At 42.4% G+C, this 12658-nt stretch overlaps 1 protein-coding gene across 1 annotated transcript in view; it reads left to right on the top strand.

Moving 5' to 3' along the window:
- MARVELD3 (MARVEL domain containing 3) overlaps positions 1 to 6131 on the top strand; it is a 23052-nt gene extending 16921 nt beyond the window's left edge. The window contains exon 3 of the mRNA XM_006909829.3: positions 4699 to 6131. Within this exon, the coding sequence (XP_006909891.1) occupies positions 4699 to 5309 (611 nt within the window). The 3' untranslated portion in view covers positions 5310 to 6131. The remainder of the gene's footprint in view (positions 1 to 4698) is intronic.
- The last annotated feature ends 6527 nt before the right edge of the window (positions 6132 to 12658 follow it).

Raw genomic sequence — 12658 nt, 5'->3', positions numbered from 1 at the left:
GAGCTGCTTTTTTAGTTTGTTTTATAAACTAGTATCCTAGTCCTCAGCCTGGACATTGGTCTTGTGAATGCAAAACAGATCTGAAGTGGCCTGGTTCATGCTAAACTGAGAAGCCCACGAAAGCTGCTCCCAGCTACCTGGTTAGATAGTTCTCACAGGCTGACAAACCAGCATTGAATGTGGTGCTCAAAATTATAAGGATAAGTAATGGGAGTAGTTAGTGAAGTTGAGCCAAGTGTTTAGATGCCCTGTGAGGTCACTAAACCAGAGAATTCCCTGGAGTATGAAACACTATGGCAAATTTTGTTTCTGTTCTGCACATTCTTTGATGTCTGGGCCCAGCACGAGGTGTCCAGCGTTCTAAACTTGAATAAGCTATTGAATTTGAGTCCCCCTAACGGCCATGTATTTTTGGTTATAGTGACCACACTGCAGGGAGATATCTGCCCTCGAACCCCGGGCCTGGACAAGAGGAAGTAGAATATTACCAGTCAGAGGCTGAAGGACTCCTGGATTGCCACAAATGCAGATACTTGTGTACTGGGAGAGGTGAGCCATTTTGGAGGTAGTTTGGCCATTTACTATCGCCAATGGTTCTGGAAGGGGTCTGAACTGGTGAAGCAAAAATTCAAGTAGAATTGGATTCTTAGCGTTTTCATTTCCATGCTTGCGTGAGGTTCTTGTTTTCTAAACAAACAAACAAACAAAACAGGTAGAAGCGTCTGAAAGGTGCAGCTAGGTTTCAGGTGCTTCTCACACAGGCACTGGGGTCTGAGTTAGGAAAGTCACCTGGAGGGGGCAGTTAGGTTGTAGCTCACGACAAGAGATCCGATGCTTAAACATTCCATCATGGCTTTTAAACTTTGTTGACTAAGATCCACAGTAAGAAACATATTTTACATTCAGATGGAGTTCACACACACACACACACACAAATATGCTGTGAAACAATACTTACCCTATTACATACCAAGTGCACAGATTATTTCTATTCTATTCCTGTTTGATTGAAAACAAAACCAAAACACCACGCTTAGTAGAGCCCAGAGTTTGAAAAACACTTAACTGTCAGTTCCAAATGTGGTTTCCCAGAGGTCCCATCCGAACACCAGTCTTGGCCTTGCCAGCAATGAAGAAAATCTGGTTTGTCAGGGTGATCCCTTATAGCTCACATGATTAGGTGAGAAATTTTCCTAGGCTGCATATAACTAAGAGAGAGAAATTCTCAGCCTAAGGGAGAGAAATCAAACTTATACCTGAATATGTATTTTAGGATGATTACAATGATATACATGATTATAGGATTATATACAACTTTCTTTGAAGAGCTATATAGGCAATCCTGGTACAAGAATCCTCACTTTAGTTTACCTATGTTGGCACAATCTTGTTGCTTTTAATTCTCTCAACAACTCCTGAGGCTCAGAGAGGTATAGTAAGTTACCCAAAGTCATCCAGCTATTTAGTGAAAGAACTGGAATTGAAACTTAGAGCTTGACTCTACGGCCTGAAATGGTTTCCTTGCTTGACCTTTTTCTTTTCTTGATGATATAAATAATAGGAATAAGCCAGAGGCTATTTTCTATATAGAGATATGTTTTCTTCGTGGTTGATTTATCAGGAGGAGAGGGCAGACCTTGAGGCTCCTGACCAAAGCACACCTTGATTTACCTTTGTTTGCTTCTAGCCATTTGGCTTTGGGCCTAGATGTTGGGTTTCTGAGTCAAGCTAGCAAAAGGATGGCTCAGCAGCCAGAAGCTAACAAATGAGGGCTTATAAAGATCTCTGGGCAGGCAGAGACCCATATAAATACACAATACGGTGTTGTGTTAAGAGAAGCAGCCATTCAACACCAGGAACTTTTCTCAAACAGGAGATGCATGCCTGGATAAAGGTCACCCAAACACTTTCACCCTCGTCTTGGAGTACATCTTTTATGACTTCTTTTCCTTATCGGTGAAATCATGTCCTCCTCCAGCAAACTGGCAAAAGTGGGAGGCAGCTGTGGCCCTCTCCAGCTTCCAGGGGAGACCCCGAAGTTTGGGCTACGAGTCATCCTAGCTTAGGAAGCTCCGCGGAACACTAGAACACTGACGGAAAGAGAGAGGCTCTAAATCCACTTTTACGGTCAAACCCCTTAGAGATTAAAATCTTCACGTGCTGAGGATAAAGATGAGAGAAAAAGCAAGTGCAAGCGTCACGTGTGCGTGTCAGATCACCAGGAATCCTGTGCGTGTGCAGGCTGTGCTCATTTATTTGGAGGGACCCATGAGGAGTTGCGTGTTCCCTGGGAAAAAGGTACATTTCCCGCTCCTCTCCTGGCTCCCCCCATTTGCATCTGGAGCGGGTTCTCCTTTCCCTTTTGTTCTTTCCCTCTCCCTTTAGACCCTTAGTGCTCAAAGGGTCATAGATCAGAGGAGAGCTAGGCCAGCGTAATAAGGAAATTGTAAAAAAAAAAAAAAATTAGGATGATGTTTGCATTCAGCTTGTAGCCTTACTCGCATACCATCTTTAGAAGTTTAATTTCATTTTCTCCCAAGAAAGTCGTCATCCCAGAGTCAGTGGTGCTTGTCTCTCTCTCAGAACCTGGAGATTTAGGTTTTGAGATGGCTCCCCCAGTCAGTGGCATTGACTTGCGATCACACTAGAAAGGTTCAGGGGGGACAATTGTGGATGTTTTCCCCCAATTTATATTCTCAGTCACTCCTTTTCAGTACTTATTTAATATCCTAACCCAGTACTTATCTGGACTGAGCTCACGCCAAGATTTCAAACCACAGTTGACTTTAAGAATGTTAACCCATTAACAAATCTGAAGGATTCACCCTAAGTCAGAGGAAGGAATAACCATGAATGAACTACTGCTTCTTAGGAGAGAGTCGGAGTGGGGGAGGGGGGTACCAGAGATTCAAGAGGTGAAGAAGGCCTGGAGAGCTTCTGAGCCTTTATTTTTAAAAACAGGTACCCCTGGACGTCCCTCCTTGTGATTCTTTTCTGGTTCTGTTAAACCTAAAACAGAAATAAGGGACTTGTGTCCTCTTCGCATTCTATTAAAAAAATATATAGCATATATTTGCTCCTATATAGCAAAAGGTTGGGAAAAACCTAAATATCCTTTACATTGGAAGTATTTAAAATCATCATGATATGTATTCATTATATCCTTTAAAATTATGAAATAGATTTTTATTTTTGCTGAGATGGAAAAAATGTTCACATTATTTTCTTAAGTGAAAAAATAGGTTATATAAACAGTAGAGTGGGACCTTGTTCTTACCTAAACAAACGAATAAACAGCAAAAATTATGCATATATGGCATAAAGTCCAGAAGAAAAAACAATGGTAACTGTGTATTTTTTATTTGTTGGATTTCAGATCATTTTTTCATTATATGTACTTGTTTCATCTACTTTTTAAAAATAGTATGTGTTATTTTTATAATTAAAAAATGCTCTTTGCATTTTGGGGGAAATTTGTAGAATATAAAGATAACACATGAGAGCACAGCATTTCAATCAGAGAATGTGTGGATGGACCAGATGCACCGGGCACAAAATTTGGTTCTCTAAAAGCGAAAGCTGACCCACTGGAACCCTCCCAGCATGCACAGTTTCCAGCTCAGAAGCACCCAGCTTTATATTATGCTGAGAAAAAGAAGCCACACAACTAAAGAGTACATAACTGTGTGATTCCATTTACTTGAATTTCTAGAAAAGGCAAACCTAACCCCTCAAGGCAGAAAGCAGATCAGTGGTTGCCGAGGAGGAAGGTTAGGGATTGACCGCGAAGGTCCACTTTCTAGAGAACTTTCCGGGCAGATGAAATGGTCTCTGTCTGGATTGTGATTACATGACTATGTGCCAGAACTCAAGCTGCATGCTTCACATGGGCCGTTTTGTTGTATGTAAGTTCTATCTCAGTAAAGCTGATTTTAAGGAAAGCAGCCAGCTTTGCTGGAAGAGCTGGCACTCTTATCCAAGATAGAGGAGCCAGGGGCCCTGAAGGAATCCAGCTCTGGGAAAATATCATGGCCCAAGGAAATTAAAGAAAACGAAGTTATACTTAAAAAAATACTGAATTAAATCTAAAAACAATAAAACCAATTAGATTTCTTTAATTCCGTTAGCCCGACGGGTTTGATTAACTTAATCTTTGCTATGTCTAATACACGTAAACCACAGTTAAGGTTTTGGTGTATAACTTCCATTCTTTTTTCTAACTTCATTATATATTTTTTAAGTTCTATAATATAATTTCCTTCAAACTTAGAGAAGTCTCCTTTTTCAGACTGAAGATAGCCACCTAACAAATCGAAAGCGGAGATAACAATTTCTCAGTCTTTCTGGCAGAGAAAGGCTGGGGCAGAGAATGCTCTTGCCTTCCATACAGCATGCCTTTCTTTCTGCTCACTGGCCTGATTTCTCCTGCACCCCCACCTGGGACTTACTCTTCAGTCCATTGTCCTGCACCCCGACCTGGGACTTACTCTTTTCAGTCCAAAGTATCTCTGACATCATTTCTGGAAACCGCAGTTCCCTGCTACCATCTAATGCAGCTTTGGCTGCTCAGGCCTTCCAGGGGGCGGAAGCAAGAGCCAGCTGCGGTTTGAGCTGCCCCGGGGAAGATAAGCCTCAAGGTGGAAGTCTCCAGGTGTGAGATCGCATCTTTCAAAATGGTAACGAGCCCTTCTTTTGCAGCCTGCTGCCAAATGCTGGAGGTTCTCCTGAACTTGCTGATCCTGGCCTGCAGCTCTGTGTCTTACAGTTCCACAGGGGGCTACACAGGCATCACCAGCTTGGGGGGCATTTATTATTACCAGTTCGGAGGGGCTTACAGTGGTTTCGATGGTGCTGACGGGGAGAAAGCACAGCAGCTGGACGTCCAGTTCTACCAGCTAAAGCTGCCCACGGTCACAGCGGCAATGGCCTACGGTGGAGCCCTCATGGCCTTCTGCTGTCTTTTTATCGCCGTAGGCGTCCTGCGGGTCCCATGGCATTGTCCTCTGTGGCTGCTGGTTGAAGGCTTGCTGGACACGCTCATTGCCGGGGCGTACGTGCCTGCTCTGTACTTCTACTTCCACTCCCTCTCCGCCGCCTACGCCTCGCCCGTGTGTAAGGCGAGGGAGGCGCTGTACCAGAGCAAAGGCTACCACGGTTTCAGCTGCTCGTTCCACGCGGGAGATATAGGAGCTGGCGTCTTTGCTGTCCTGGCCGTGGGGATCTTTGCCCTGGGGGCCATGCTGGCCATCAGGGGTTACCGAAAGGTCAGGAAGCTAAAAGAGAAGCCTGCAGAAATGTTAGTGTTTTAGGCTTTCTAAAATGGTCTGCCACATATAAGGGATGAAAATTACTCTGAACCATGGTCTCTCATGGAATACACCGCTGTGGAACTTGCCAGTGCTTGAAGAGTAACAGGCCAACTTTGGTATGCTGGGTGCAGCTCCGGGTTGCAGTGGACCAACCAACATTAAAAAAAAAAAAAAAAAAAGCCAAGCCCAAGACCCACAGGAAAAGGCATGTGCTACAGCCAAGTGCACTTGACTAAATAAAGGGAGATAATCGAGTGAATTTGAAGAACCTTATCTTCAAAGTTCATGGAAAGCCACATAGATGTGACATTTCGGCCTAAACTTTTCTAAGCACAGCTCTCTTAAGCAGATTAGTCCTGAAGTTTTACCACACGGAACTCTGCAGTCCTTTACTTCCTTAATGCTCTGGATGGAGGGGGTGGGTAGTGCATGGGGAGACCAGTCCTATAAAATTTAAGTTGGAAGTAAGTGTGGGCTGAGAAAAGAGAAATCGGATTAATTCGCTGGGTTGCAAAGAGGCTATTCTAACAAGACCAATAGGCCTTTTTCGAGGCTTTACCATAGCCTCGAAAGCTCAGTGTTTTGTACCTCTTGTAAATGTACCATTGTACGAAGAATAAAACCCAACATCTGGAATTCACCCAGAATAAGAGAATGTAAAATCGTTCCCAACAGAAGAATGCTGCTTTTGGCCAGACAACTTCACGGGTTCTTACTGCATGTTAAATTACGACTTATGGCATGTTACACTATATTCTGGGTACAAGTAAATATGTTCTTTGATTTATGTGAATCTAATAAAAATCCAAAGAAAAATTTTAATTTGGAGGTGATAGTTCTCTTTCAATACATTTGTAATATTATTTCCTTAAATACAGGCAACGTCATATTTAAAAGGTGAGTCCATTTGCGTTTAGAAAAGGAAATAAGTATGCATATATGCTTAGTGTATGATTGGAAAATTTCTCGAAGAATACATTTAAAAAGCATTAGCAATATTTGCTTCTGGAGGGAAGTGAGTTTTTTTATTTTTCATTTTATGCCTGGTTTGGCTGCATGTGTATTAGTTTTATTTTAGGTAAATACAAAATATGACTTGCTCTTAGTTTTTTCACATTGGCAGTACAAAGGCAGAAATCAATGTATAATTAAGCGTGGTATTAAAACGATCAGGTACAAAAGCAGCCTCACTGAAAAAGACACTATTTACAAAAAAAGAAAAGAAAAATCTCATGTCTCTTTTCAGATTGTCTACTTCCCCCTGCAGGGCCCTCTGCTGTCTTTCCGGTGACTCGTCCCATCTCACCACAGAGATAAACTGCTGGCTCTGGTAGTCAGTCACCCTGTTTCTTTTCTCCTGGTGTCTGTGACTCTGCATAAACTAGATGCTTACAAATACCTGAGCCTGTTTGATATTGAAGCTAAGCCAGGTCAGGCTGGCTGGTACTGTGACATTATGCAATAGTCATATTCCTACAACGGACCCAACATCATTGGACCTGGCAACAGACCATTATTCCTCTCAACTCTTGTGGTCTTGGGGGCGGCGGGGGTTGATGAGATCTAGATTTATTCAATTTCAGCCTAGCATGTATGTGCTGCCTGGGTCATTGCTTTGCTGTTTTAACAGACTCTGCCCCAGAAGGAAACATTCGAGGTTGCACAGCTTGTAGTACAGTATTCCTGTTTTCCTTCAGAGGCTGAGATAGTAACGTGCGTATGGAAGGAAAACCAAGGCAGAGAAAGGTGGTGGGTAGCGGAGGTCCACTCCCCAGGGATTAGAATGATGTCTGCTGGGTCAGTTCACTCTGCGCTCAGGGGAGAGTGGCCAGGAGCTTAGAGTGCCTGGGTGGAGAGTGGGCGGTTCTGATCTGATGTGATTTTCAGATTTAAATTAGAAGAATGTAGCTTCTTGACTGTCAGAGCTCTTGTCTGCTGTGTCCCGTGGACCTCCTAGGAATTTGTGTGGGCCCAGCAGGAGACAGGTCCAGCGAGCCCAGTAGCTGTTGTATGCTGGAGATACTAGTTTTCAGCCACCCACTTTATAAACATGGTTTGCCTAGTGTGTTAGAGTTTTCCTGATTTCTAGGAAACCATGCTTTTCCTAAATTCTATGAAAAGAATTTATTTCTTCTTAAATTTCTATTTCTTCTCTAAATCTCTAAGCCCTTTCCATTTTATAAACATTACTGAGTAGTATTGCCATCCACTTGTATAACGTTTCATGATTTGTCAAGTATTTTCATGTCTTTGCTTTTATTTGGGCCTCGCCACAGCCCTGTGGGATGACAGGTAGGCATTATCTTGTGTCAGATGAAGTGTGTGAGGCTTAGAGCCAATGACTCGGGCAAGGTCACAAGGAAATAAAGAGCAGAGACGTGAACCTAGCATTCCCACTCTAGGTTCATATGCTTTTTTTAGTTCTGTCTCTGAACCCTGAGAGAATGATGGGAGACTTTCTCCCAGAAGTAAACCTCAGAGAGGCTGGGGCCTGTCAGTGACAAATGAGAACTGACCTTGGACAAGAAGACATTCATTTCCATTCACCTGTTGGTTCCCACCGCCTCATGATACTTGTGGGTTCCTTAAACTTGTAAGAAACCCCCAGGTGGACAGCCCAGGTAGGATCCTGGTTGAGTAGACTGGTTCATCCACATATTGGAGTTGGAGGCCACTCAGCAAAGACCATGGACACTGTAGGAGCTGATCTGAAACATCTCCAGGAAGAGTAAATGAAAAAGGCAAGATGCAGAATACTGTATGTGGTATGCTTCCTTGTGAAAAAAGCCAGGAAGGGGTGATGAAATGCAGATTTGAGTGCACTTTTATTTGTATAAAGGAACACTGTAAGTTATATTAGAAAATCATAAAAGTGGCTGGGCGTAGAGAACAGGGTGGACAGAGACATGCATGGTTTTTCTCAGTTTATATCTTTTTATGTCATTTTGATTTTTAAAAACTATAAATTTTGAAATATAGATTCATAAGACATTTCAAAAGTAGTAGAGATCCTGTGTACCCTTAAGCCATTTTTCTCCAGTGGTAACATCTTGCATAACTGTAGTATAGTATCACAGCCAAGAAATCGACAAGCTACAAAGCTTAGATTTCACTAGTTTTACATGCAGTCCTGTCTGTGTGTAGTTCCATGCAGTTTTATCACATGTAGATTCGTGTGACCACTACCACAATCAAATATAGTACTGTCCCATCATCAGGTACCCCTTGTGCTCCCCCTTTATAGTCATACCTACCCCATTCACCTGCCCCACTCCCACTTGTCCCCAGCCACCACAGATCTTCCATCTCTACCATTTTTTTCCTTTTGAGACTGTTACCTAAATGGAATCATATAGTATGTAACCTTTAGAGATTGGCCTTTTTTCCCCACTCATCATAATCCCCCTGAAATCCATCCAAGTTGTTGCCTGTATCAACGATTCGTTCCTTTTTATCGCCGAGGATTCCCTGATATGGGTGTACCAAATTGTTTAACCGTTCACCCTCGGAAGGGCATTTGGGTTGTTTCTCATACTTGGCTCTTACAAATAAAGCTGCTGTGAACATCTGTGTACATGTTTTTGTGTAGACCTAAGTTTTCATTTCTTTAGGATAAGTGCTCAGGAGTACAGTTGCAGGAGCACATGGTAAGCCTACATTTAGTCTTTAAAGAAACTGCCAGAAATGTTTCCAGAGTGACATTTTGATTTTTCAAACGTGAATTTTGGAAAACAAACCAAGGATATTTGTGTTGAATCTGACCACGTCCTTGGAATCAGATCGCCAGTATTTCTCCAGTCTGACCTAGAGTCTTCCCAGGTGAGTGCTATCAGTGTTAAATCCCGAATCTCTCTCCTAGGTGTGGTACAGATAGTGGAGGTGATATTGAATGGAATGGTTCTCATGTGTATCGTGGCTTCATACTTTGTCCTTGCTGGATTCAGTGCCAGCTTTACCAGCGGCGGCGGCTTTGGGAACAACTATTACTCACCATTTGAGGGCACCGTTTTTGTTCAGCAGCTGGACCAGCAGTACACTGTCCTCCGGGCGCCCCTGATATATGGCGGTGTGGCTGTTTCTCTGGGGCTGGGTGTCCTCACCATGAGTGTTTTACTCCAAGGAGCCAAGAGTCTGACCAAACTGCCAAGGAAGTGGCTTCTCCTGGAGGCCGCCTTCAGCCTTCTGGCCGCAGTGGGCTACTGCATAGGCACTGGCTTTTATCTCTACGTAGCCTTGCGGATCAATGCCACAGACATTTGCAAAAAAAGAGAGAGGCTCTATGCCAGCAAAGGTCTCACCTGGATGAACTGCCAGCTGACCGGCACTGATGGAGCAGCAGCCACCTTTGCTTGTCTTCTGGTGATAATGTATGGTGCCAGTGTGGTGCTGGCCCTACGGAGCTGCCGAGAACAGCAGCACTACAAAGACAGCCAAGAACAGCACAGAAACCACAGTGAGGCTCCAGAATACCTGTGGTCGGAAACACTCTGAGAAATTTCTGTAAATGTTAACCCACCTCCCTTATTTCTCTCAAAAAAAAAAAAAAAAAAAATGGGTCCTTTAAAATTGTACATTTGACAACTGGGGTTTTTAAATACTTGATTTTATAAATGCTCGTTTTGGTACCAGTGCAAAGCTGGGTGGTCATCTCATTTTTCTACTGATCGGTCCTTGCTGACTGAGAGCTTGGAACAGATATCTCTACCTTTGCTACAAAGACCATCAGAAGTTTGGGCATGCCCTTATGGTATGGCTCTCTTACCAAATGGTAAGGTAATGATTCTAGCCAAGTAGCCACAGAAATTCCGAAATAACTACATATCAGGGGTAGCATGGCCAGTGTTGTAGAAATCTTTTAAAGTCACCAAAAGGAACATGCCATTGCCCCTCCTGTCTGGTCTTTGGGGACCTATGTTGAAGCAGTCATGTGATTGAATTCTTAACGTAGGTTATGTCCTGCGCCTCCAGGAGGGAAACGCCCCTCCCTCCGGGCGTGTGCTGTCAGGAGCTGTCTTCTGCCAGAGCCGGGAGGCTGGGTTTCTCACACGTGAAGAGACGCTTTTAACACGGGTTCCTCCTCAGGCTCCCTGCATTAGCACTGAGAGAAAATGTTTTGGTTTTTTGTTTGCTAGCATTCCCAGTTACTTTTTTGTTGCGAGTCATTTAGTTGGAATTCACTTTTCCTGAAATATTTTGATTCCTAAATATGAGGCTTCTAAATAATAAGAAATAAAATTTATAAACTTCTTAAACATGTTATTCAACTATTTCAAAGATAAAGTAGTTAGCTTTACTAGACTCTAAAGGCTTATAGGCGGCTTCATTACTGCGTCCCGTGAGTGCCCTGGAGAGTCGGCCTTCTGAGGCAGATTGTAATCTCTCATGGGCCTGAACTGTCCATAATGTAACAGTTCATTAACACTAAATCTGAAAAATAAAGTTATTTCAGTCATTTTAATCTAAGGTTCATAGCTGTTCGTATACTTTATTAGTCTCAGATTTTCAGTTCATGTCAGATGCAACTAGAAAGATACATTATTATTATAAAGTATAATTGTTTTTCCTAATTGTCCTCTAGCTTTTCAATAGCTAATTATTTTTTATATTTTATGTTCCTATTATGAGATTAAACTATTAATAAATCCAAACCAAACTTTTAGTGATTTCTATGAACAGCGATTTTGACATCTCAGATTCTCTAATCTATAAAGAAATCAAACATGAGTCTGTTTCAACATGTCACAATGACAGTTAAAAAAAAATTAAGTCAACATCATTTTCCTGTATCGTATTGGCCATTTTTAGCCCTGAACTTCGGCTGACTCTTCTCCCTCTCCCCACCCCACCCCTCAACTCCTTTCCTTGTACTGTATAACCTTTCCTTGCTCCGCTTAAATCTTTTCAATAGCTAATTCATATAGAACCTATCCGAGGCAAAGGATCAAAATAGAAATGGGAAATTATCTAGATTACGCTTTTACAAAAAGTAAACCTTGGAGGAAAAGGATCAGCTAGAAATCTACATTGCTAGGTTAAAATACAAACACTTGATATGCCACAGAAAGGAGCGTCCACTCTATCACCCTTGGGCCCCCCAGCCTTTACTGAGTGGTGTACAAGAAGTTTAACAGCAGCAAGAATCAAACCACTCCCCACCCCCCCACCCCCAACTCTTCTCACCTAGCATTTATTCCCCAATTCCCTGCAACGTGTTCCTTGTAGATCTTTGCCTGTATCTGGGTCGTGCTTGATAAAATGAGGACTTTGGCCTCTCTGACCCCAGACCCAGCTACAATCTCGAGCGATTGGAGCCCATCGATCACTATAATCACGACACCCCGTGTCTGCAGTTCCCAACCTCGTCTTATTTCCTGTCACTTGTTGGGGAGGCCGGTCAAGATTTATTATTCATATTTTACAGATGAGACAAAGGTTCAAGAAGATTAAGTGGCTTAACCTAACACCTGACATTTTGTTGACTGCTCACTACGTGCCAGGTCCACTGCTGAACTAAGGAGACATTTGTCTTATCTAAGCTCAAACTTGAGATACTATTATTTCCATTTAACAGTCAAGAAGAAAAACAGCCTTGGAGAGGTTAATGTGCCTAAAGTCAAATCTGAGTAGCAGAGGCAAAACTGAGGACCAATGACTAACACACTGAAAAGTGTTGTGAGTGACTGATGTACCCTTGTGGCCTCTGGTATACCAGGGATTTAAGATCACACAAAGCAGAGAACATGCTCGGAGAATTTCACTTCTGCCCCCATGAAACAGGGAAATATGTCTCATGGAACTGAGCTATTAAAGTAGATGGTATCGTTGAGACCAGTGCACTGAAGGTGCTCAATGAACAGCTGGTAAACCAAGCTTTCAAAATGTTCATTCTGCTTGATGAGAGGGAAAACTGAAAAATGATTTCAACTTGGATTTTATGTGGAGTGAGAAGTAGCTAACCTTGCCTGGAAGTCCAGAGATTTGGGAGATAATGATGTGGGGAGAGGAGGGTAACAATGTAGATGCTTACCTATGTTGTAAGTATTTTGTAGGCCAACCATTATATCTGAAGTTCTGATGCCAAAGCCATTACATTATGACCAACATGGTGGCCAGATTATCCACTTAGCTCCTCTGTCTTCATCAGCTCTATGATTTAAGAGGAGTTGTAGATTTACAATTGAGTTTCCTCTAGTCAGCCAATAACCTGCATGAAAATAAGGACCATATTTCCTATCTTTGAGATTTAAAACAAAAAAAATACCCATATAAACCAAGAGAGAATGTAATGTTTCTTAATGTAAAAAATCTTTATTGCTATTTCAGCTTAAAAGGTGATCAAAAATATTTAT

The sequence above is a fragment of the Pteropus alecto genome, unplaced genomic scaffold, assembly GCF_000325575.1.
Source record: "Pteropus alecto unplaced genomic scaffold, ASM32557v1 scaffold42, whole genome shotgun sequence".
NCBI lineage: Eukaryota > Metazoa > Chordata > Mammalia > Chiroptera > Pteropodidae > Pteropus > Pteropus alecto.
Note: the sequence above shows the minus strand (reverse complement) of the source record. Positions and strands in the feature narration are given on the sequence as shown.